General features: G+C 40.6%; 2 protein-coding genes across 4 annotated transcripts in view; one reads left to right on the top strand and one right to left on the bottom strand.

Moving 5' to 3' along the window:
- The window catches only part of LOC137602425 (C-terminal-binding protein 1), a 23,265-nt gene extending 6,525 nt beyond the window's left edge, over positions 1 to 16,740 (bottom strand). The window contains exons 1-5 of one of the 2 annotated variants that reach the window (XM_068325116.1): positions 16,565 to 16,582; positions 11,556 to 11,638; positions 2,042 to 2,196; positions 869 to 1,013; positions 47 to 150 (exon numbers count right to left, since the gene is read on the bottom strand). In XM_068325116.1, coding sequence (XP_068181217.1) covers positions 47 to 150; positions 869 to 1,013; positions 2,042 to 2,196; positions 11,556 to 11,595 — 444 coding nt within the window. In that variant the 5' untranslated portion in view covers positions 11,596 to 11,638; positions 16,565 to 16,582. Of the gene's footprint in view, positions 1 to 46; positions 151 to 868; positions 1,014 to 2,041; positions 2,197 to 11,555; positions 11,639 to 16,564 lie in introns of both variants that reach the window. The other variant, XM_068325115.1, reaches the window with a different exon arrangement.
- maea (macrophage erythroblast attacher, E3 ubiquitin ligase) lies at positions 15,495 to 26,747 on the top strand. 2 transcript variants are annotated; one of them, XM_068325118.1, is made up of 10 exons: positions 15,495 to 15,709; positions 17,416 to 17,592; positions 21,061 to 21,243; positions 22,012 to 22,215; positions 22,661 to 22,783; positions 23,371 to 23,447; positions 23,535 to 23,643; positions 24,617 to 24,750; positions 24,915 to 25,110; positions 25,986 to 26,747. In XM_068325118.1, the coding sequence occupies exons 2-10, from the start codon at positions 17,524 to 17,526 to the stop codon at positions 26,079 to 26,081; spliced, it is 1,191 nt and encodes a 396-aa protein (XP_068181219.1). In that variant the 5' UTR covers positions 15,495 to 15,709; positions 17,416 to 17,523; the 3' UTR covers positions 26,082 to 26,747. The 2 variants fall into 2 exon arrangements, with proteins under 2 accessions (XP_068181219.1, XP_068181220.1); XM_068325119.1 differs by lacking the exons at positions 15,495 to 15,709; positions 17,416 to 17,592 and adding an exon at positions 18,517 to 18,625.

Here is a 26,747-nt window from a genome sequence, read left to right as displayed (position 1 = left end):
TTTCAATTTATTTTAGTCTGTTTACCGATCACTCGAGGATACAAACCTGGTGCAGCCAGGTTGTGCGCCGGTACAAGGTCAGGATGTGGCAGAGCGTGGAGTCCGCCGTCTCCTCCACTGAAGCTGCTGGCATATTACATACAGCGATCCCTGTTCGACCAGAGCAGATAAGGATTAGCATTAGCTTTGGAGGGCCATTGGAGGACAGATCGAGTTTGGCGAAACCTATTTTGTTGGAGAAGGGCAGACTCGAGGCATCTTGTCAGCAATTTTCTCTACAAAAAAACAAACAAACTGGCAGCTATGAAGTGGCAAAGCGACATGGTGGGAGCAGATAAGGAGACTTACTTAAGCTGCATTCTGGGAAAAAATTGTGTCCGTAAAAACATTTCTCTCTTTATTACATTGTTAATGGCATCCCGATGTTGTCAGCAGAAAACTTTATTGGGAGACTGACATGTCAAACTAGTTCCGCTTTGTAGCTGTGTGGGTTTTTTAAAGGTACGAAAATAATGACATACGTTTTGTTCAAATTCATACTTTTTAAAGCAGGCATTTCACACTGTATTGATGCTAAAGTATTTATTCCACCATGCTCATAAGTAATGACTAGACACAGCAGGAAAGCTTTGTTTTTTTATGCTAATGCTAACAATGCTGTAGAACTCATAATAACTCTTCTGATGTAGTTTCAAACATAAACATGGCTACAACATCTACTTTGTGATTTAGAACCAGGTGAGCTTAAAGTGGTAGCAAACAAAACATTAACGACGTTTTATACTCCCAACATATTGTTCATGATGACAGTAACATTGAAGCAGAAGCACTCTTTTCCTTTGTGATGGTAGTGTGAATGTGTTCTTACCCAACTCCCCAGCAGATTTGATGTCGATGTTGTCGTAACCGCTGCCGATGCGGACGATGATGCGCAGGGCTTTGAACTTTTCCAGATCCTCCCTCATCAGAGTGATGGTGTGGTACATCAGAGCTCCTACAGCTTCGTTCAACACCTGGACAGAATCGGTTTTCAGTTATTTAAATGACAGCGAGAAAACGTTAGATATAAAAACCTCTACAGACTTAACGGAGAGAAAACAGAAAATCACACGTGCATACAATATGTCTGTCAAGCATTGGTGTGTGTGTGTGTGTGTGTGTGTGTGTTGATGTGAGCACAAGTCAAACATCGCATCACAGAAATCTGAGAGGTTCCTGCTTTTTTTTCTAATATCCCTCCCCACATTGAATGACTGCTCTCCCTGAAGATCGCCATGGAAACAAAGCTTTTATAACCACAGGAATCAAGATAAGGTGTCTCTCCATTTAACAAAACGGCCTAATAGCAGCAGGAATCTAATCGGATTTCACGGGCCTCCTATTGAAAAAGGAATTGTTATGATACAAAAGCAGATCATTTAAATTTCTGACTGGGTCTGAAAACCAGTTTGGTTACCTTTTAATTGGTCCTCAATTAATCTTGCATCTATTTCTACCATTGCCAGCCCTCCTCTTCACGTCCGCGAGAGACGATGGAAATGACATGTGGTTCAATTACAATAAAGCAGCCCTTTTAATTAATACAATGAGGTGGCAGCTTACTGGAAAGCCCAAGAGAAAGAGTGAGGAATAGTGGGCGAGGGAGAACCAGATGGTTCTCCCACGCTGTGGCCCAACTGTGTGTGTTCTCATAGTGTGCCTGGCAGACACCCAAAACAAGACCTAACCCTGCCAGACATACAAACACATTTACAGTCCACGGCGGCGGCAGCAAGGTTCGAGTCTGACCCACATTTGAAGTTTTTTGGTTCCAAAACGCCTTAGTCATTTACTTAGTCATGTTTTTCTTTTACCTCTGCTTGTTCTAATTTGTTAATGTTTTGCACATCTTTCAGCGTCTATTTAAGAGAATTAAGAGCTTTACGGAGCCTTTTTGTGGTGTTTTTAAAACTGCAGTCAAATGAATTAGAAGAAAAAAATAATCACAGGGTTGTGGTGTAATGTCTGAGTGTGAGAGAGGCGATCCAGTAAAATAAGTTACCTTCTCGTGGATCTCCTGCGTGGACTGAGCGTCACAAAAAGCCACAGTTGCTACGTCTTTTAGGATGGGCATCTCCACAGTGCAGTCGCGTCCGTCCAGCAGCGCCACCAGGGGGCGTGGGTGCATAGGTCCGTTCATAATGGGTGGCCTGATGCCTACACACGCACACACGTACACACGCACAAACACAATGGAGAAAAAGAAAAATAATTTTCAATAAGCAAAATCTAAGTGGCAATAAATAAGACATGGTAACATGGACAGAAATAGTTTGAATTGTTCAAGGCGGAGTAGAATTACATTCATCAGCATCATTTCTTATGTTTGTGATGCAACCCCTACACAGCTGCACCTCCCTCAGAGAAATTAAAAATCTCGTCTTGTATTTTGTGTCTGCTTTATGTTATTACACCCACAGGCAGGCATTTGTTTGTATGGTAATTTCTTCCACATTTCTTCATTTGTTGTCAGTTATGAAATCTAGAAGTGAAGACGTGCTGTTGCTCTTGGCCACAGATGAAGTACTGCTTAATCTGCATTCCCCCAACTGTGACAATAAGTGTGGGGAAAAGGAAAGAATTTCCCAGAGCAGCTTTCTTTGGCTATTGAGCTAACTCCTGTTGTGAGAGGTCATGTTTCACAGCTGCTCCCCCCACCCTACCACAAGATTTTATTGTTTCAGTCAGTTATTCCGAATTTTAAATAAGTTCACAAACACTTTGAAAAAGGCAGTGACTGAAGAAATGGATGAAATCCCTGTGAAAAAGATATGTAATTATAAGAAGCACCCTGTTTTCTTTGTTTTTGGGGTCGTGCATTGAATTTTCCTCTTAAGATATGTTGCATTGTTTTGCAGTGACTTATTATACATATTGCAACACACTGCAAATTTCCTGTTTTGACATCACTTGTAAAAAATTGAGGAACTCTAGAATACTTTCGGTAATTGTGATAAACCTGTCAAAATACCTTAAAAAATTGAATTCATTTCATTTCGGTGAAAAATAACTAGTAATAACTAGTGTTTCACATATTCTCAGATGTTGTCGTGCTGTCAACACAGAATCATGACAAACAACACGAGGATTTCCTACAGCTCTCTATGACACCGTTTGTGATCTATTCCTCTGATATCCTTCAAAAAAGATTCAATCGTTTTACCAAGAACGACTCAAAATTCAACAATCCTGGAAGTCCAGAGACCGTTAATTATAAACCTTCCAGATTTGTTCAAATGTTTCTATGGTGACTAAGACTTACAGCACATTTACAGTGAATCCGACACCAACATGCATGAAGTGTTAATCAACTCTACATTCTTGTTGAACTTTAAATCAAAACACTGCAACCAATAAATTTTGCCCATTGTCATTTTTATGCATGAGTTTCTTCTGTTGCTGGGAGACGAGCGTTAAACGTTCCAGAATACGTATTCCCTGATACCAAAGCCATGTTTATGGGCTTCTTGTACAACCCTACGGAATATACAACCTAGATGATATATTTCAAAGCTTAAAATAATAGAAATGTCACTGAAAATGATGACTGTTGGTTAAGTCAAGTCTGTTTTCAGATGCAACCAGAACTTAAAATTTGACCGATATCTGTCCACAGAGTTTGAGCGAACCCCCCTCCTTTAACCGTTCTTCGATATGCTTCATTAAATCCTCTCAGGTTGAAACATTGCCCTGAAAGTGCTGCCAGGCCTTAAATGAGGGTAAGTGTCATTTAACAGTGTAGACAGACCTCACTGAAGCTCTAAAGATTTGGATGGGAGCTGAATGTACTAGTTTTGCTATTTTTCCTATATCCTTCCTCTGCAGTCTGCCTGGATTTGTGTCTCCTCTCGGGTAAGAAAGGTTTAATCATTACAGATTGCTGACAGACAGACGGGTGAAGGCCAGATCACATGAGAGGTAGAGAAGAGAGGTGTAACCGAGTCTCCTTGACTTGCCTCTAAAACAATAGGTGAAACAAGTGCAGAGTCATGCATCTATCTACCGACGCTAACTGTGCCATCAGTCAATCCTGACATTTGAGTTTCCATCTGTGAGGTACAGGCTGGCATATAAGTGAAGAACTTCCAGAATACTTGTGATGGAACTAGTTGGCACTACCAGTTTAAAATAATTTCTTCATGTAATAGCATCTTGAGAAAGTTGCCAAATTATGAAGCCAGTCATTTTCCAAATGAACATTCTATAATCTCCATCATCACTTCAAATACAGAGAATTCCACAGAATCTGACTTATGAACAGAGGGTTGACAGCTCCAAATACAGAAAGCACCTTAGAAACCCAAGCCTGGGAAATACATCATTCTCATACCACCAGATGTGATCATTAATCTCATTTCCAGTAGTGTCTTTAATAAAAGCCTCGTAGATTAACAGCTCATGACAGATTCCTCCCCTCTACCTGGTTTCTTGAACAAGTGGCTGTATATTTATATTTTTGGAGAAAGTCTTTTGACAGTCTGAAGCTTTAAGTGACACAGAAACATTATGTCCATGTTTAACTCTAGTTTAACTCTTGTTTTATCTCCACGTCTCATGGCTGCATCATCAATTTCAGCTCAGCCATATGATTTTTAGAGAAAATTTCAGGGAGACTGAGCTGGTGTGTAAGCATGGGGAATTAATGTATGTAATGCTGAAGTGCATTTCTGGTTCACGCTTCCATGTTCAGGCCTTTAACAAAATATAAGCATTCATGTTCTGTTATTAGAAAATAAAAATTTATCTGGATTCAACCCATTTTTGTAAAGACAAGTGTTTAGTATAATAGTGTGCTGCCATGCTGAAGAGACATTTTTTAAACATAACTATGAGTTATTTTTAATATAGTGTGCAAATACTGTACTTCCTCCTGCATTCATTTCAGAGCGTGGGAGAATGTGCAGAGCCACGCTATAAAGTCAAGCAATATACTATTAGTACATAACTATGGAGTCAGGACTTCAACAGTTAGTAATTCATGTTGAATATGTCAAAGTTCAACATGAATATTTTTCTTATTGAAGTATGTTTGTTTATGTAGCAGTTATCAGACAACACAGAATAACAACATGCACTTTTTAAAAAATACATATTTTCCACCTTTTGCCTGATTATGCAAATGAGTTGAGATCTTTATAAATCAAAAGCGGCATTTTGTTGCCCTGGGCAACAAGAAATGTAACAGACCTGCAATTTGGAAACTTAAACTAAGAATCTTTATTCTAAGCAGATAAGGGATTGAATTTGAGGAGGGGAAAAAAAGTACAATTTCTAATACCAACAACCCAACTGGACCTTCCTGTGTGCATCTGAACTTAATCAAAAGACATTAAAAGCATTATTTGAAACTGAGAAGAGAAGACAACTTCACACAATCAGTTCCTCAATTTCTTAACGGTATTCCTATTTGCGTCATCAAATTACAGCATGAAACCTAAACTGATGATGCTGTGCAGTGAGACCAATAAGATGAAATCCAAATCCAGCTCACAATGCTTTGTGAAAGCAAAGCTAAAACATTAGCTTTCCTATAATAGGATTTGCCTGGAGGCCATTGCACTCACACATCAATACAAAATCAATGGTGCGCAGCTGAGAAATTGGAATTCAACGACAGCAAAAACTAAAGTACTCCCAGGCACAGGCGTATCCTTCATTTTTAACTCATATGTAATAATATGTTAAGTACTGCACTTGTCTCTTGATGATGCACTCAACAACCTCCCAGCTCACATACTCTATTATGAGACTTCTTTGCAGCAGAAGGCGTCAGGTACAAAAAGGGAGACTCATGGATGATGAGTGCAATTAAATAAGAAAGATGTTCTTTTTGCACAAAATAATGAACTCTTTTCCCTTCTTCAAGTTGTGCAGCTGAGCAGCAAAGATTCCAGACATTTCTCCACTTCACACTCGGTCAGAGCGAGGGAGGAAATAGCTTTCATTCCAGCACCAAGCATGACCTTGGGAGGACCAGTACTACTGACTGTTGAGTAGTAGTACATGATAAAACACCCATTCATCCACTGTCTTGCTGCCCCCCTCACTCACTTCCCCGCACACACACACTGTGTACAACATTGAAAAATTGATTCCACTCACTACTTTAAATCAAGCAAACTAAAATTGTCCCCAAGCCTCCTTTATAGAATTTATTACCTCCCTACTTCAGTGACATTAAGCATCATTAAATTCTTCAGTATATCAAATAGTTACTGAAACTTTTCTCTCACTTTCTAAACACAAAAGCTTAAAGTTTGTCTCCTCCATCTCAACTCTCCCTCTCTCTCTCATTACATTAAACACTCCAGCTCCCTATACCTCCCCCTTTCGCCCCAGGGTTTAGTGGCTATTGGGAGCTCTCACAGTGAAAACAGGCACTCCTAACAACCAATGGGGGGGGCAGGGGGGGCAGCTAGAATGCTGCCCTTGCCATTTATCCAAGGATTCTCTGCAGCTGCTGTTATGTTGCAATAAAATGTACTTACAAGCAGATTATATTGTGTGAGGGACAAATCAATATCTGTGCATGTAAAATAATGAGTCTCCATTCACTAACGTAACAAACATGAGTGGTGGAGTGGAGCGAGACGAGGAATGGTACCTGTGGTGCGTGGGCATGAGCAGCGGGCAGGCAAGGCAGCCATGCCAGGAGAGTGTGTGCCTGTTGAGTACTGACAACACCCGTGCTCTCACAGGCAACTTGATGCTGAAGGAGCTCTGCTTGCTTGACTAGACTTCTGAGAATTTTTTTCTTTTTTTGGGGGGGGGTTAAGTCATGTGCCAATGCTGAAATAATGTGACAGTTTTGGTGTTATCAAAGCTTGCTTGAACTTGGATCTGGTGGTGCTAGTTGCCTGCTGCATTATTTTTCCAGCTTACTTTAGATAAAACCTGAGAGGGAGGTAAATGTGATGAGTTTACCGTTAATACACTGCTTCAAGAGGCTGGGGTCAACTGGCTGCTCTAAAACACACACACCCTTTCTTTCTTCCAATATCCTTCAGCTGCTCCACTTCAACTCCTAGTGATTTATGGACTTCGCGGAAGCTGCCAATGACGGTTCATGGAGGTTGTGATTACACTAAAAGAACCGGCGTTACCTGCGAGAGCGCGCATGACCTCCACTGCTCCTGGTGAACCATTGCATCCTACGTTTTGTTTCCCACACTCTGCTGCTAGAAACAACCCCCCATTGTTCAATACTTCCGTGGGGATATATTGGAATATGTAAAGTTCATGCCTGTGACATAATTTACTCATGAGCATGTTTTATCATGCTTGCAACACATGGCCTTAAATCTGAAATCGTAGACCACGTTTTGAAGCAGATTCGCTGCTGTATGTGGAAAACGTCTTGAGGCAATTCAGCAGCAGCATTTTTGCAGCCAAGTCATCATCAACAATGGAAATAAAATGAAATGTTGCTAATAATTATTGGCTAAAACCAACCATCTGCGAAGTAAGTCTGCTTTTGCAATATGTGCTTAATAGTCTGGGACACTAAATTACATGGATATGAAAATTGCATCCCTTGGAAAATTTGCAATCAGACCAAGATGGTGCTAAAAGCCATTTGAGTGACATTTAGGGATGGAAAAAGCATCTGCCAACGACTGCTGGGACTGTGGGAAAGCCCTGCAGCCGGCCTGCATCCAGCTGCCGTTGACCAGCTCATAAGAACAGCTGGATTTCTCTCCCAGAGGAGGAAGGCAATATTTTCAGAGTGTCAGTCAACAGAGACAAAGATCAGCAATTTTCATCTATGTGTGTTTGTGTGTGTGTTTCAAGTAGAGGTTACTGGGACATCTGCCAGCCCAGACAGAGGGTGATCTCCCATAACAGGCTGCAGATCCAGTTAGAACTGACACTTCAAAATGACATACAAACTCATATTTTGAAAAATCAGAAGTAGAGGTTAAATAAAAGAGTTAGGAAAGTCGTTAGTCACTGAGAATAATAATTAGCAATAGTGTGTGTGTGTGTGTGTGTGTACACATATACATACCTGTATATCAATAGTAATAATTTTCCAACCAATGGCTCAAGCAATTTATCTGATTCATCAAGGAAGCATTATTGCTATTGCTATTAACAACTTGGATAATCCATCCATTTCATTCAGCTCTCTAGCCCTGCGTTAGCTACTTTTGAGGGATGTGGGGGGGGGGGATTTCTTGCCATTGACAAGCTATATAATATCTTTGGATGGTAGTTCAGCCAAAACGTGCCACATGATGATGATATGATGATAAGTTGCAGCTCTTGCAACAATTGTAAATGTCTTTGGTGCCTCTCTTAGTGAACTGACAGTGAACCCAGACGGACAGAAGCCTCCCCGTTTCAGCTCCAGTGTTTGCATGTTGTGTTCAGGGGAGACAGGAGTGGCTGTCAGCACCTGTGTGCGGTAAGCCTTCTGCCATCAACCACTGGGCCACAGTACAGCTGATTTGCGATGGAAGCTCAAGGCATTCAGCAACGAGGTCGGGTTAAAGAGCTCCTGTATCCCTCTGTGTTTATCTCACCTCCCCTTCATCTCTCGTTGACTCATTTTCTGATCTCCATCTCTAATTTCAGTCTAGACTCCCCAGGCTCTCTTTATCTCCCTTGCCCTTTCCCTTTCCTTGCGGCCCCTCTGCCTTCATAAGAATGACAGATATCACATTTTATGTTGTCACTATAGGGTTAAAAAGACCTGGTAGGAAATGTTCAAACAAAGGTTTAGGGTCCAATTGCTGCAGTCTATTATTCTTCTTTGCACACACAGTCACACACACACACACACACACACACACACACACGTAGAGAAGCTACGTGTGTGTGCAGCTACAGCTGCATGCTCAGCACACCGATCCATGCAGCTTGACATGATTAATATGCAGCGATACATGACACATACATGGTTGTAATGGAAGTCTCCGTTTGGTCTCCCCCTCTCTTTCTCTCTCTCACACACACACACACACACACACACACAGACACACACACACACACACACACACAGATTAATTCATGTAGACACTACAAGCTGTGTGTACTGCATAAGCAGGCCAGTTCAGGTTTGTCCACTTTTTGTTCCCATTGTTGAGACACCAGCAGCAATACAAGAAAGAAAGACAACACTGATTAACAGTTGGTCATCAGTCACTTCAGTCAAGCATCAAATGCGCAGATTGCATATTTAGTAACTGGATTATCCAAAACCAGTTCTATTGTTCAAGTCGTATACACAAGAAAGTAACATTCATTATGAAAGTTCAGCCAGATCGGGGTCAGTTAGCATTATTGGATTGTATTGGGTTATTAGAACTACGAGCTACGAGATTAGACGCTGCAGGTCCGGCGTCTATGGACCCACATGAGTTTCTCCAGAAACATAACACCAGTTTAATGTCACACATTTATTTGTCGGTGTGGCCGTTTTTGCTGTGAGGAGTACAAAGCGTGTCTAGTCAACAGTATGCTGAGGTAATGACAGTAAGTGTCCCAGCTTGTGCACTGCTGTCTGCGAACCTGCAGCAGGAATACCAGCTGTGCCAGTTATTTCACATCTTGTTCAGATGGCTCTGCTGAAACATAAATGAACAAAAACAGCCCATGTTTGACTGATTTCTGCTAGCTTGAATTATAGGCTATTTGCTAATTGTTGTTTGGGGTGCTTCATTGTAGACTTGTCATTTTTCCTGTTCATGACAACACGGCTACTTGGCCACCCATCTGTAACGTTTCTCAGTTGGTAGAATAACTTTTCTCCATAAAATGCACAGGTGTGTGACTGGTGAGTTATGTTGGTTAAACATCGTTGGAAATAACAAATCCTTAAAGGCTGGTAAGTCTGTCACCGTTTCTTTACCTTGTAGCCTTTGCCTTTTCTTGTACACATCAAACATACGTATCTCTTATTGTGCAGTTGTGATTCAATCAAATGTTCCGAAATGATAGCGGTTGCACTAAACGTGCACTTGAATTTCATACCTTTTGCAAGTAAAACATTCAATAAAAAAAGATTATTTTTTTTAAAAATGAAGTCTTGTGGAAGTTTTGTTTTATGTACCAATTTAAAGCTATCGTTTTGCTTATATTCTGTATGATGCCGATGGATGATGAACTTTAAACTGTTTTCACCAGGTTGGAAGCACGTTATAGCGTGAGCAGTTTCCTTGATGTATTTTTCTTTGACATAATTTTGCACCTATGTAGAATCCCCAGGTGGGAAGCTTCCTAGAGCAATGAAACACCTTTGAATCAATTATAACATCCTTCAGTAAATTTGAAAACAGATCACAGAGAGCAACTGGCATTTTCATGCCACTTTTAGAGGCCATTTATAATCCTGTTAGATATGACTCAGAGGACCATTGCATCCAAAAACATGAATCAACGCATCCGTCAGTCACTGGGAACAACGTGGTGATTTCAAGCGGCAGCCCTTAAAGGTTTAATGAGTGTGTCAGATCTAATTGCAGCTTCTGTGTGAAAATCTTAAAGGGGTAGTAAAGTAACCTTGGACTCTCGAGCTGATGTCTCTCCCAAAGCGAGGAAAAGAAAAGATGGAGATGAGAGAAAAGATCAGAGTAACAACTTTAATCTTTGATGTCATCAAACGACACGGCCCGCAGCCTGTTGATGACATCACACATCGCAAAACCATGCAATCCGATTTGTTTTGGGAGAACCAAACTCTCAAACCTAGATTCAAGAGACCACTGATAGTGATTCAGCTTTAGGGCGGATGATTTTTTTTTTTCCCTCACACCCTCCTCCTCTCTCCTGCTGCTGCTCCACACCCCACACACACACACCCCCACCTCTAACACACACCTTCTTTTTCCTTAGCAACCCTACCTTGGTCCCATTTTCCAGAATAGTCTTTTCCATCCTCTATCTTAAGGTGCATCGCTCACCTGTTTGTCAGTCTGGCTATTCAGACGCACCGGTGTACTTGAATGTGTGTGAGCTGAGTTAACTAAATGTGTTTGGGTGTGTATGCAGGCGTGTGATTTGTGTGTGTGTGTGTGTGTGTGTGTGTGTGTGTGTGTGTGTGTTAAGTCTCCCTGTGAATAAAAAAAAACACAATGAAAGGAAAATATGTGTCATGTCCTTGCTAGTCCTCAAAGGAGAGACAAATCTATTTCTGCTGCCATAAATGAAGGTGTTCAAGCACCATTCAGAGGCAGAGATTTCCCTTTTCTCTCTCTCTCTCTCTCTCTCTCTCTCTCACACACACACACACACACACACACACACACACACGCAGAGAGAGGGGGAGAGAGAGAGGGAGGGAAATGGCTAAATATTTGTGTGACAAGAGAGAGGCTGTGCGATAATAAAACATAATGGAGTGAGAGAGGATTTGGAAGAGACGGAAGAACGAGGAGACGGAAGAAGAGAGAGAGTGAGAGAAGGGGGAGGGGAGGAGGAAGGCAGAATAATGTGTACTGTAGTTCATAAATATTGACACACACGCATAGACACGCACACATTTCCCATATAAAAGCGGAGTGGTAGACGTTTACCTAGAGGCATGCCTTTGTTGAGGAGGTGTGAGCTTCCCATGGCGTGTTCCCCGGCCGGCCAGCGCACAACACAGACCTACAGTCTTCACACAGCAGACATGAACAGGAATCCAGTCAGCATATGGCGGCTGTGGCCAGCTACCTCGCTTCCCTTAGTCCTTCTCCCAGCCCCTTAGTGACAAGCATACACATGTGCTCCCCCTCTTTTCTCTCTCTCTCTTTTTCTCTCCCCTCCCTTCCGTCCCCTCAGCTTGCCCGCTCCCTCTATCTTTCCGTCTTACCCCTCCCTCCCCGCCGTCTCCAGCTACCTCCCAACGCTACGCGTCCCCTTTCTCACTTTCTATCACAGCAACCTCTATCGTCTCTCCTTCTTCAACCCCCCCCTCAAAAAACCACAAAAAAAAACCAACAACAACATGCACACACATCAAATTCAAACACACTGCTGCATTTATGACAATGGGAGGGAAGGAAAGTATAAAAGAGATGACTGTAGAGTGAAGAGAGAGAATAGTGGGTGAGTGTGTGTGTGTGTGTGTGTGTGTGTGTGTGTGTGTGTGTGTGTGTGTGTGTGTGTGTGTGTGTGTGTGTGTGTGTGTGTTTGAGAGTGTGTGAGAAGGAGCAGGAATGGGGAGGAGCCAACGGCGGGAAAAAATTCATCTTTTGTTTCCTGAAAGACGGCAGGGAGGAGAAAATTTAAAAAAAAAAAAAAAAAAAGGAGTTATGCAATTGCAAAGGGGAAAAACACGTTTTTTCAGGAGAGAATTCATGAATGTCAAAATTAAATTGTAATCAATAACACTTTGTGATCCCATAAAGTGCATTTTATGTTGATTACAAACTCTGCATTAAGTCCCTGACCTAGTTTTGTTTCTATGATTTTACTTAAGTTTATTTCTGCAGTTATAGAAATTCAGATTTGAGGTTCAGACTACTCAACCTTGAAAAAGTCATTAGAATTACTGATTCTATAAATGAACACTCAGACATACCTCAAGAAGAAATTCTATTCTTAAATAGCCATAGAGAAGGGATCTTTTCTATAGAGGTAAATATTTAGTATTTTTGAATGTTTTTCATACTTAACATTTGTGTATTGTGAATACAGATGTTACTTTTTATGCATTTTTAATTTTACAGCAGTTGAATCCTCTGATATTTTATTCCACCATCAAAGAAATGTCTTTGTGATGCTCTCAAAATGTTGAAATGAAAACCACACAAAATGTGTTTTATTTAATGAGATGTAATATTTTTGAAAAGCTCTAGCAGCTTTAAAGAAGGTCAAAGTAATTTAAAAACACGGTTCTATGTTTAGCTCCAAACTGTTGGGACACTTTATCAAAAAACAGACTTTAAAATTTGGATTCTTTGGATTTCAGTATCCATAGAAGAAATAGACAAATAGTTTCTTTGTGATTCAACCAGTAATTACTTTGCATTTTTCTCTGTATTCCTAAAGATTTCTTCACATATGAATATAATTTCAATAATTTGACAGTAAACTAGAAAGAATTCATACTAGTCTTGTCTACTTGTCTTTTTTGGTATCTCAAATTCACCATCTCATTACATATTCTTATTGTCATTAACAATAATAAAGCATGATTTCCATTCATTCAAATTTCTTGAGGATGAGATACTGTAATCGTAATCATCTCATCTTTAGCTGCTTATCTGAGATACAGGTCACGGGTTATGCTGACCCTATGCCAGCTGACTACGGGTGAGAGGTGGTGTTAACTTAGGACGAGTCGCCAGGTTATCACTGCACATGATTTCTGTGTTGTATGCTCTTTAGTAAAACAATACAGTTGGTTGCTTGTGGATTCTGCTCTCCAGATGTTTGGTTCTCCACTTGTGAAGGCGCTGAATCAGAGGGCAGATGAGTCTAATTAGTATCAAACCTTATTAAAATATTTTTTGAAAAGCAGCAAGGGTGCATGTTGTTTAAGGTTCAAAGCAAAATTCCTTTTAGTACGTTTTTAGACTGCTGCAGGCGAATACAGTACCAGCTCCTGTTGGCTGTGACTCAAGGTGTGTCAACAATGTCCTCAACAGATGGCGAGGACACGGCGGGAGATGAAATGACTCACTTGTCCTTAAAGCACAAAAGTAATAGAAGCATCGAGATAAAGCGCAAACAGGTGGTCCACAAATCCACTCACACGTTTTTAAACAGCTGCCGGTGACACCGCGTGTGGCTGTGTGATAAATCTGAGATGTTCAGCCTTAATAACTTCATTTTGTTAGACTGAGACATCATCATTCTCTGTTCCAGACACACACACACACACACACACACACACAGCCAATTCACGTAGCCGCCCACGTTTAGAAACGTTTTAAATCTAAGTAAGGAAGTGGTCAAATCTCCGATGTTAGTCACAGGGACTATCCTAAGCCTGTCGCTGCTTTCAGGAGTTAAAAACACAGGAGCTCGTTCCTCTTTTTTTTCCATCCCAACACTGGAAAACACAACAATGTTTGTTTGTGATGCTATTTCAAGGACTTGTGTGCTGAACTGAAAATAATCTTGAAATCACTGCAGCAACTTTCTGGTGGATTTAGGAGCTCTGAAAGGGGATATTGCATTTTGCTCTACATAACTGCCACATGAAGGAGAAACATTTGAACTGCTTAATGTCATGACAACGACAGATTGAAGACGACAAATGGTGGCAAATTAAGTAAATAAATGTTTTCTTTGAAAACATCTCCGGGACGCTTGTTAACTCCTCCGGAACACACATAAATCTTACAGATCTTGTGCATTCCAAAGTCCCAAGAGAAATTCAACAGATATTTTTATGGTTGTGGGGGTTAGTGCAATAATTTTGTCAGTGTTTGCTACTTGTGGATTGAAATTGAAATGTTTCCGCATACAGTATATTATTTTTCTCAGGGATTTTTATTTGAAGAATGATTAGTTGACATGCGTATATATACTTGTTATTACAGTAAAGTCTGTGCCTCAAAAAGCCTAACTATAGCAGTTCTGTTCGCATCGCAGAAAGAACGTGTCAGTTTCAGTTCCACATAATTCGCAGCAATATGAAGCTACACATACCTTTCTCCAGCCATCTCTTTCCAATAGACAATTTATTAACATTTTCAAATAGGAAATGGAAACAAATGTAGAGCTCCTAAATAATGATGAGGAGAGGAGACAACTGAAGGGAGACGATATCTGGACTCCGGCTACATAGTTATTAGAATCAGGAGGATGGTAGGATGAGAAAATGCTCCTCGCATTCACAGAACAAGTGGTGATTGTTTGATTATTTATTACAGCTCATGAAGGGAAAGGATGAAAAACCTCACTAACTTACATTCTGTTTATTCAGTCTTTTCCCAAAAGTTGTGTGAGGGTGTACAGTAACAGTTACACCCTTTCCTCTCCTTATCAGTCCCCACCCAGTCTCCACCCTCCCCTCCCGACCTACCGTCTTCCCTCACCTTCTCTCTGTTGGCCTTTCCCAGTAATCTCTCTTACCCCCTTGTTCTCCTTGTACAATAATCTGTCCCTCCTGAATTTGTCTTTTAATCTCCCCGGTTCTCCATCAACCACTCCTGCACACCCCCCCCCCCTCCCCATCTGCCTTGCTTACCATACATCTCCTCCACCCACCCTCTCTAGTCACTGCAGCGTATCTAATGGTTCAGCCTCCCCTCAGCAGATCCACCAAGCGGAGGCCAGGCAAGTAACAGCCCCGACTAACGCCTCCAAACCCCTGGCCTTATCAGGACTGACAGCCAGCTAGAGCTATCGCTGATACACACACATGTACAAAGACACTAGCTTGTGCTCACAGATGTACACTCACACAAGCAGTCGCATGCAAAACAAGTGCACTGGCGTAGCACAGTGTAGATTCAAATGCTTGGGTGCAAAATGCAGCTGCATGTGTCCATGACACAATTTCAAACACACAACTGCATTCATTCACTTACAATTCATCTCTAAGAGTAGATTCAAAGAAACACATCATGGCCAGATGCAGGTGTGAACACAGAAAGGAATATTGATTTGTGGTTGTGGAATGTGAACAGCAGAGAAAAGAACAGGCACCGAACAAACTAGACATCTAATCTACCCGAGAACAGATGGGTACCACATTAAGAATCTAACCTTTGTGCGGAAAAGGAGGAGGGTGAGTATAAAGAAAAGAGTGAAAGGGAATGGAATAGATACAGCTGAACAGAAACAATAGCGATGAATGGATGAACAGGTTGTCAGAAAAGAAAAATGAGGTTATGGAGGTACGGAGACAGAATAGTGGAGAGGTGAGGAGTGGACTGGCCAAGGAAAGCGGCACAGAACAAATGAGGATGGAAAGACGAGGATAATTCATCATATATAAGTCATATTTTATGACTTTAATGTATTACTATGTAATAACTCAGGACTGCATCTGGCAATTACAGTATTTTTATTGTTAGCTAATATGCTGATTGTGTTCTTCATGACTTGTTCTGTCTATTAATTGCCAAATAATGATGAGTAAACTCTTAGCAGCACTTCAAACACACAGGGTTGTTTGTTGGTCTAAAATAAAAATGTGGAAGAGAGACGAGTTTGGCCGATGGAGCTGATCAAACGGCCGTAAAGCAAAGCGTGAACACGTTGTTGTCTACGGTCGGATCGATGCCATCGTCTGCTCTCATACCAACAGGAATAAAAGTGAAAGGGATTGTGTCGTAATGTTTCCATGCGTTTCGGTCTTTAGAACTAAAATCTAACAGCTCATTTTTCTTAATAATACGAGCAGACATATTGTTAAAAAAAAACAACAACAAAAAAACAGCAAAAAATAAAGTCACACCCAAGTTTTCGTACTTGTAAACGAACTCATTTTTCACCATTACTGCTTGGTATATTTAATGACAATAGTGCAGAGTCAAGCAGTAAGCAAAGCTACCACTAGCACATAAACACCTGCGAACATTTACACACTGTACACACAGGAAGCACTTGATATTCGGCTAAAAATACATGACAAACTCACCCCCTTCCTCTCGGTTTTTCCGTTGTTCCGCTCTGTTCCAAAACGGGGGAGGGGAGGGATAGACACCCGGTAGTGGCCCAATTGTGATGGGTTGAAGCTGGTGCCAACCAATCATCATGGCCGGACTCTGGACAGCAGCCAATGGTAATAGGTTTGCTGTGTCTGGGGGGCGGGTGCTCTCACTCCGGAAAACTGTATTGAATGGGTGGAAGGGGAACTGGTTTTGGCTTTTGGACCGAAACTTTCTTGCATTTAGAACATCTTAAAAGACAAAAGATTCTAAATGAACTGTAATGATTTCTTGATTTTTAATTTAGTCATTAGTAAGAAAATTATTTATTGTGGGAAAAACTTACACAGAAATACAGTACAACCCCGATCGGATTCTAAAACAATTCAAAAGTCCTTAAAATTGATGACAGATTTCTTCAAAAAGACTGATTTTATAACTCAGATGTTGAAAATACAATCTCTAATTTATTCTACCTTTGCTGTTGTTCATTTGTAAATACAATAAAGGTTGCTACCTGCCAGTATGAGATGAAACCTTAGTCTTGTCAATGATGTAACAATATTAATAGTATTGTATGCTGCTCAAACTCACCTTTGCGTTAGATGAATGCTTAAATACGGTAGCCCTGAAAAACAAGAAAATATAATTATCAACTTATTAATTTTTACTGCAGTGTCTTACTTACAGAAACAATTGAAATCCCCTGTTACCGCTCAAGTAAACAATGGTTTGTTAATTAAGCTTCTTTTTTTTAATTTCAAGTGGATGCTTGTACTGATTTTATCTTGATCCAGACCAAGTTCTATTTACTGATCTTATTTCAACAATGTTTTGACAGAACACCTCACACGCAGTACCGACACCGTGCCAGCAGATGGCGATAGTTAGCACCAAGGCCAATCTGAGTGGATAACACAAACAACCACAAGAAAACCACAAAACCAAGATGGCGGTGCAAGAGACAGCATCTCAACTGTCCATGGCTCTTAAAGTGCAAGAATATCCCACCCTGAAGGTAAACTATAACTGAAACTGGCATATTTTCAAAGTCTAACGAGCTCATACTCTTCCAAAATACACGGCGTGTTTGGTGCCGTTTGGAAAAAGGGATTTTTAGTTAATTCGATAGCGAGAATCGCGAACTTCCCAGGAATGCTAACGCTAGCTCGACTAGCCTAGCCAGGTAGCAGCGTTCACTAACTAAACATAACTTACATTTCGTTGTAATTATGTAACAAAGATATTCCGTACTATATTTGGCAATGAGTGTAGACTAGTTGGCAGGCTTCACACTGCTTTAGCGAGATGTTATTGACATCAGGTATTTAGAGGGCCTCAGTTCAAATCTGTTTTTGCAAAATTATCCTTATTGATAACGATGATGTTTTGGTCAACCTCTGTACCGAGGTTAACCAACATAGCCTTAATTTTACACACGGAGCTAGCTAAGCAATGATGTATTTTTACATCAACGAATTTAATTGCCAAGCTAACCTGGACATTAAACCATTAGATTGTGTATTTCTGTTAAACGATGATAGCTACGATGTTAATAGACACTGAATAGAAATAACATCTAACAAAGGGGTTTGCTCGTCTCTTCCAACAACCAGACACAGCGATGAGGAAATGATTGGATCGTGGGATACCCCCGCTAATAATTCAGTCTGCCGCGCTAAAAATCAATATTGTTAAAAAAAATAATAAAAAATTGTCGGCACAACAAGTTGAACAGCCTACCAAATGGGTAACGTCGAGAATGCAAATTTGAGCTGGCTTGTAGATGGATGGCTTGAAATCACTGAGGGAGAGCCCCAAACGCCACGCTTTTAGACAGACAATCAGTCCTGCGAGTTAGCGCAGTGTCATCAGATTGCTGCTGCCTCTCTGCACTTCAAAATGGCCAGTGAGAGGAATCACTGGCTGCCGCCGCACACACGCACGGTTCCTCCATTCCACATCACGTTACTGCGACACCACTGCTAAAAGACGAGCTGAAACAAGCCCGGGCCGCTTCCTGTGTTAGCGTCGTCATTTAAACCACGTTTGTGAGTAGCAACGCATTGGCAGCTGTTGTGTGATAATTAATGGCACGATAATGTCATGATGGATGTAACATGGCATTTGGTGTTGCTGAATTTGTGGAGACATTTGTGCGTTAAGAAGGCATGGTTGGGGGGGGGTTTGGTTTGTCATTGCTTGAATGCTACTATAAGGGTGGTGGGCACCATTTTAAGACTGATGTGATGGTTATAGTTTTCTTTTGATGGGAGTTAGCTGGGGAAAGATCATTCTGAAATGAAAGCACTGTTGTGTAACAATGCTGCTTCCCACAGATACCAAAGAATATATATTATGCATACATGTATATGGATATTTTTGAACATTGTCATAGTTGCTCATTATAGGAAATTGCATTCTAATGCTGCATTTTTTAAAAATGTTTTTTTCAGTCGAGACAAAAAAATTAACTGAACCCTTTAGGTCGTTATTCTGATTGTCAGCCATGTGTAATGGGGTTGTAGGAAAATCTGATCAGTTCTGTTTTCTGCAGTTTTTCTTGTCATTTAGAAGAAGCATTAAAATTGCACCAGATGATGAGTGGCTCTGAAAGTGTTAACCAAATCTGATATCTGCTGCTCAAATTTTACACTAAGGTCACTTCTTTTGTAGATGTGATTTCAGTCTATTTATCCTTTAATTAAAGGCCAGAAAATGGAAACCATGTATAGTGTAGTTGGATCTATAGTATACATAGCTGTTTCTCTTCTGTAAATTTGACATAAGTGATCTTTTTTTAATGTAAAGTGCTTTTTAAATGTAATTAAATGGATATCTTTTATTTAGTGTTTCAACGATATGTGATTTCCACAATATAACCACCTCAGATACTATCAGGGTATGATTGTACCACTATACCGTATTTCATTAGTAATATCAGATTTACAACGACCCACAAATGGATTTAAAAGAAGAGGGTTTTTGTTGTTCAAATGCTTTATAAAGGAGTCATTGTACTATTATTTATGTGGTATCATTACAAAAGACATTGTTTCGTAACTTGTAATGAGACAATAAAATACTTGAAACACATAATGATCACACCAAAGCAGTAACACTATTTATTCAGTAGTAGGATTTAAAAAATAATAATTTTAACATCTCTGAAGACAACATCTCTGAAGACTTAAAATAAAGTCCTCTCAAAAGATGAATCAATCACAATGAAATTCTGATTCACAGGTAACTGAGTATTTTATAGTATTTAAAACATTTTGAGAACAGATCTTTTTTCACTCGATTTCTAGTGATGAGAATCTGCTTTGTAAATGTGAGTTTATTCCTCTTCAAGCTGTGTTATTATTCTTCGTGCACCAGAAACAATTAAGCTAAAAGCTGAATGCTTGCATTCAGAATCTACCGCTGTAAATAAATATTCTTTAAATTATAGGCTTAGATAATAGAGTTTTTACAAGGTCAGACAGGATTTTTATTGTTTTTCCTAGTATTTTACAAAACAGGTCAAGGTTTTCTTTATCTTTTAATGGTGAGTCAGTAATTTTGGTTAGAAACTGTAATTAGAGATGAGTGATTTGATATTTCCTGACACCAAAAATAAGGATAATAACTCTGGTTGAACATGTATCTTAAATAACAGCTGGACATAGTTTCTGTTATGGTCTGTACCTCAGGCTTGCCCAAAGGGGCATTTGATTGGTCTGATAAATAGTATGCATCCCTAGTAGAGAAAAAGAGGGTATAGATGTTCTTGCAGTCTGAAACTATAGGATAGATCCTTCTGCTTGTTTCTTTGGGGAAAGGTATTCGAAAATTATTTTTATTGTGTCTTTTATTGAGTAAAGGTCGATCAGAACTTCTTTTTGTTGACATTTCGTCCCTCTTTTGCATAAGATTGTTTGAGTTTGCTCTTCTGTCCTTTATTCCTACAGACCAGAATGTTTTGGTTTTTTTGTTTTGTGGAGAAACCCAGTCACTCAAACAACATGGAGTAGTATATCTATCTGAACAACCTATTGCCTCTTGTTACATTAATCATCAGTTGTATATGAACTCCATGTGTCTGTCTAAATCTGCATACACTCGGGCGGGAATGGCTCAGTGGGTAGAGCGGGTCATCCAATTCCCGCTTCCATCCTGTCATTTGTCGTTGTATCCTTTGGCAAGACACCCCACTCTCCTTGTAACCAGCAAGGGACCCGCTGGTGTGTGAATGTGCATGAATGTTCTGGTGGTGGTCAGAGAGGCCGTAGGCGTGGATTGGCTGCCAAGTCTCCGTCTGTCTGCCCCAGGGCAGCTGTGGCTACATACGTAGTTTACCATCACCAGGTATGAATGAGGAGTGAATGAATAATGGTTTCACTGTAAAAGCGACTTTGAGTGTCTAGGAAAGCGTTATATAAATTTAACCCATTATTATTACTCAACACAGTGACGTAAATGCTGCCTGGTATTGTCATTTTAGGTACCCTATGAGACTCTGAACAAACGTTTCAGGGCGGCTCAGAAGAACATTGACCGGGAAACGAGTCACGTGACGATGGTTGTTGCAGAGCTTGAGAAGACGCTGAGCAGCTTCCCCGTGGTGGACTCTGTAGTGTCACTCTTGGATGGTGTGGTGGAGAAACTCAGTGCCCTAAAGAGGAAGGTATGAGAAACACAAACACATTTTTGCACAGCAAAATCTGTAAATATTGTCAGAAATAATTTATTTTTAGATTTTGAGCTGCTTTGCATTTATAAAAAATGTCAACAGTATGTAGAAAAACAGTCACTGTTGGGAGTTTCTTTAAGGCCTTGCTACTGTGATGGATTTTGTATGATTACTCAAATTTCAAACTTGAAGGCTGTGCTTTGTATCTCTCTACAGCCAAGTTTTTTTGTACCGTTGACTGCCAATGTCTGTATTAATAGTCAATGGGGCAGTGTTTTTCACATTTTTTAAGAGCGTTTTTTGAAATGCAGCTGTATTGGCGGATTCACAGCAGACTCTATTGATACACAGATCAACACTACTATAGATTTGGATGGGTCAGCGTTCACACGTAGCTAAAATGTTTTTGGGCCTTTAGCCACTGATTTATTTATTTTTTTCTGATGGAGGTCAGATTTTGTCAGGACATTTGACGTAATCCATTTTCACTTTAGATAGATAGATAGATAGATAGATATGACGGTGTGCATTACACTAAACATTAATAATCAATGCTGTACATCATGTCCGTATCTGCTGTTGAGGAAATATGTAAAGGAATCGGGATAAGAAATTCTAATTTAAAAGGCACTTCCAGGAATCTAAATGCAACAATATAAGGGCACTGAATATATGTCATTTTAAACTGACAGTTCTGTTTTATGTATGGCATGATTAACTTCTGTCAGTATCTAATTGTTCTTGTGTGTTTGTGACCTACAGGCTGCTGAGTCCATCCAAGCAGAGGATGAGAGTGCCAAACTGTGCAAGCGTCGTATTGAGCATTTGAAGGAGCACAGCAGTGACCAGCCAGCATCGGTCAACCTGTGGAAAAAGAAACGCATGGACCGCATGATGGTGGAGCACCTGCTGCGCTGTGGCTACTACAACACAGCTGTTAAACTAGCCAGACAGAGCGGTATAGAGGTAAATGTCTGTGTCCGACTGGTCTAATGAAAGGAGGGGGTTGATTTTTGAAATACCACCACACGTTTTGGACATTTGATATTATTGCGTTTTGAATGCTATATGTAATGTTCGTATAGATCACGCCGTACACAACTTCTCCAACTTGTGTTACAAATTATTATTAGTGTTTTGTGTTACTTGAAGTTGTGCATTTTTCCCTTGACATACTTGTAGATTTTTTTTCCCATTTTACTGGCAACATTTTCAATTCATCCTCGTCAGGAAGAGGTGAACATTTGTTATAATGTCCTCCTTTTAAGTTGAAACTCAGAACACATTTGTGCCACAACATCTCAGCATTACATCCCCTCTATATCATAATATGAGAGCTAACTGGCTGCTTTTATTTTTATTCTTTATTTTTTCATTTGCCAATAACACAGCCTTTCTCTTGTATTTTTAGGATCTGGTAAATATTGAGATGTTCCTCACAGCTAAGGAGGTGGAAGAGTCACTAGAGAGACAGGAGACCGCAACATGCCTAGCCTGGTGCCACGACAATAAGTCTCGCCTTCGCAAAATGAAGGTAGTTCCTTTCAAGAGTCTCACTTCACTTCATTAATCTGACCGTTTTAGGTTGGGTTCTGACAAATGCATGAAAGACATGCCTAAACAAACCAGTGATGTCATAGGCTAGCTTTAAATTAGTTATGTAGAAATTCCTGGTTGGTGTTGCCCTTCTTGCAGCGACAAGTTCCACTGTTAATCCAAAGACTGTCCTGCTGAACGAGAAACTACACACAGTGGAGCACGTACCTCACAGAGACACCGTACTTGTTATGGTTTGCTTTTACTTTTAGAATCAGTCGTTTTATGGTGAGCATATATGTGGTTAGACCCAACTAAGGAAATCCGTTGTTAAAATAAATATCTTTTAGTTTTTTCTTTCTTGTAACAGTATTTTTAAAGTTTGGCTTGTCATACCTCCAGTGCAGAACCACCATTTGATGATAGTTGTTTTTTCCTATGAGATTTTTAGAATGCCACAGGAGTCAGTTTGAAGAAATCAGGTCCTTTCTTAATCTGAAGATTCATGAAAGGGAAAATAGAACCTATTAATATTTGCAGCACTCCTCCTTATAAATTAATTTTTTTTTTAACCTTTACTTTCAGAGCTGTCTGGAGTTCAGCCTGAGAATCCAGGAGTTCATTGAGCTCATCAGACAAAACAAACGCATGGATGCTGTCAGGTACTGGACAAAGAGCCGTGTTGTTATGCCTCCATGCTAACCAAAGTAAATCATACATATTCATTTATTGTATCGGTATCATGTCAGGCATGCAAGGAAGCACTTCAGCCAAGCAGAAGGTGGACAGTTGGATGAGGTTCGGCAGGTGATGGGCATGCTAGCCTTCCCTTCAGATACACACATCTCCCCATACAAGGTAAAAGGTTTTCTATAGTCTAATCATGTACAAGGGTGAAATTTAATTCCAAACCATTTCACACATGTGAGAGATGTAATCCGTGAGTTACATGTCAGGAGCATCAATGGGAGATCGCCCCTACTGACGTCTCGGTGGATTCATCGTTCCAACCTGATTGTACATACTGGAGAAATTAAATGCCTCGCAAGTCATATTTGCCACCAGTGACATTATTCCGTGTGTAGAACTTAACAAATATCAAGAACGTGCTATAGCAATGGGCCAGCCACTAGATGGCCTCTGTAGTCTTCTGAAAGCTCTGCCTACCCCCTGTTTTTAATGGGAGGTCTTAAAATAAGCTGTGTTTTTGAAACAGACACCCCCCCCCCAGAAGCAGCAGACAAATAACACAAACCTCTGGCATCTTGGGTCTATTGTCACAATTTGCTCTTGAAATTGGACTTCTAAATTACTTTCCATTGATTTGTGCCATGGTGGCACAGTGGGTAGCGCTGTCGCCACACGGCAATGCAGTTCCTGGTTCGAGTCCCGCTCTGTTTGCATGTTCTCCTCGTGTTTGCGAGGGTTCCTCCCACCTCCAAAAACATGCACTTCAGGCAAATTGGCCGTAAGTGTGAGTGTGTGCATGTCAGTTTGTCTATATGTGGCTACCTGGCGCACTGGCCGCGTGCCCGGAGTGTACCCTGCCTAACACCCCCAGTCCACTGGGATAGTCTCCAGCAACCCCTCAACAGCGGAAAAGCAAAGCGAGTATTGAAAATGAATGAACAATTTGTGCCATCCATATGATGTGTCCAGTATGTTATCCAGAAGGCAGGTGACAGGGCGAGTGGGTGTTGCTTCTCACACTGACCAAGTGAATGCAGTGTTTGGGATGTAGTTTGTGTAACAGTCAAATATAGCATGTTGGAAGACAGCTGGTCTGAATCCTGAAAATGATTTTTTTTTTTTGTCCTTTCTGTATTCTTAGGATCTTTTGGATCCGGCCCGCTGGAAGATGTTAATCCAGCAGTTCCGATATGACAACTACAGATTGCACCAGCTGGGAAACAACTCTGTTTTCACTATCACTTTACAAGCTGGCCTGTCTGCTATCAAGACACCGTATCCTACCATCAGCTCATTTTCAAAAGGAAGTTGCTTTGGCCATGCCGATTTAATTTTTCTGAGACAAATCTTCTAAGGTATACAGAAATATTTGCCTCTTCTAAGGAGGTCGTGTTTTGACTTGTGTGACTTCTGGTCCTTAACCTTCATGCCTGTTACAGTCAGTGTTACAAGGAAGACGGTACCTCTAAGAACCCAGACTGCCCAGTATGCAGTAAATCCCTCAACAAATTGGCCCAGCCGCTGCCCATGGCCCACTGCGCCAACTCCAGACTAGTCTGTAAGATCTCTGGGGAGGTCATGAATGAAAACAACCCTCCAATGATGCTTCCTAATGGATATGTCTACGGCTACAATGTGAGTAGAGCATCAGCAGAGTAAAGCCACTCTGAGTTGAAGCTATTACTTCACTACATTAAGGTTCTGTGAAATATAAAAATATAAAACTGAAGAAACTGAAATGAAATCGACCCATAATTATATAATTTCAATGAAAGAAGTATCTAGAACTGACACTGGGAGCCGTCCACCCTTTCTCTCGGACATGAGATATTTACGTTCAGTGTTTAGTTTATAGCTTCATCACAGTGTCTGACTTGTACATTACCCTGATGAGCTAATCTGGCATCAGCAATGTTGTTATAAAGATTATATTTTCAACATCGCAGACATTGGTGCATCTAACCGCTTATAACTGAGACACTGTTTGCCTCATGTTTCTCATGGCTAAATTTAGACCTTATTATCTCCCAAGAGGACTCACATTAGTTATAATTAGTGCTGTGTACACTCCACTGGATGCCAATGCTCAGTATGCGGTGAGAGATCTACATGCAGCCATTAGTAACCAGCACACAACACACCCTGAGGCCGCTTTTATTGAAGAGGATGACCTTAATAACTCCAGCATGGAGACAGTCCTACTAGAGCACACAACACACTGGACAGTGTTCACCCCAACATAGCTGGAGCTTAGAGAGTGACAGCCTTCCCCCGCACGGCACAGACTGTTTTTCTGTTTTTCACATAGGTGTCCATGCAGACACACAGCTAAGCGTTTCACACCTTTGACTCGGTATATAAATGTGTCATATGTTCATTAATTACTTCAACATGAAGTTGTCGTTTACATTTATTCTAAATTGCATTGCATTCATAGTACTTCAAAGAGTCTTAAATGTGTCAAAGCTCGTGAAGCTTTGACTTTGAACTATTTGCATAATGTCTTCCAGTCTCTTCTGTCAATCCGCCAAGATGACAAAGTGGTGTGTCCTAGAACCAAAGAAGTCTTCAACTTCTCTCAGGCTGAGAAGGTCTACATCATGTGATCGCTCCCTTTGAGTATCAACGCGATCAACAATGGCCGCCCCTTGTTCATCACCGTGGAACGGGCCCAACCTGATACTCAGAGCAACTTGTGGAGCTGCAATCCTGTGCACTCCGCCCACCACAAGTCACTCACAACATTTCACACAATTCCCCTCCCTCCTAATACACAAGCGTGTCAAAACTCCCCCACCCAAAGGCCCTCCCATTGTCTCACACAGAAACTGGACTGCTCTCCTTCCAGACTGTTTTAGATGTTGTTAGATAACAAGACATTGTTTGATCTGATCCATTCAAGCACATGGACTATCAGTAATCTCATTATTTTACTGACCCTCTTTCTGAATATTAGAGACGTCAGAAAAGAATGAGAGGGTGAACAACTGTTAGGTAGATATTTGATTTTACTACAACAAATAAAATCTTGTTGAGGTTACTAGTGGTGGTCTTTTGTCACTTGTTTAAAGATGCAGGACTGTGTTTATGGCTCCATTAACCTGAGGACATAGCGACCTAATGGAATTAGTGGTTTAGTTTGGTATATTGAGTTCATAAAGGTGTTATTTTAAACTGTTTAAATGACTATGGTAACTTGTGTAGCACACCGGGTGTAGAGGAGGTTGACATTTTCTGTTATGAGCAATATGTTTTTTATGAGAAATAAACAC

This window comes from Antennarius striatus, chromosome 10 (genome assembly GCF_040054535.1).
Source record: "Antennarius striatus isolate MH-2024 chromosome 10, ASM4005453v1, whole genome shotgun sequence".
In the NCBI taxonomy this organism is placed as follows: domain Eukaryota; kingdom Metazoa; phylum Chordata; class Actinopteri; order Lophiiformes; family Antennariidae; genus Antennarius; species Antennarius striatus.
Note: the sequence above shows the minus strand (reverse complement) of the source record. Positions and strands in the feature narration are given on the sequence as shown.

What these genes read in the sequence shown, in the direction of transcription:
- maea (XM_068325118.1), top strand. Translation starts at nt 17,524, where the DNA reads ATGGCGGTGCAAGAGACAGCATCTCAACTGTCCATGGCTCTTAAAGTG. An exon ending in AAACGCATGGATGCTGTCAG is followed by an intron (nt 23,448 to 23,534) that starts GTACTGGACAAA and finishes GTATCATGTCAG; the next exon opens with GCATGCAAGGAAGCACTTCA. An exon ending in CTGTCTGCTATCAAGACACC is followed by an intron (nt 24,751 to 24,914) that starts GTATCCTACCAT and finishes TGCCTGTTACAG; the next exon opens with TCAGTGTTACAAGGAAGACG.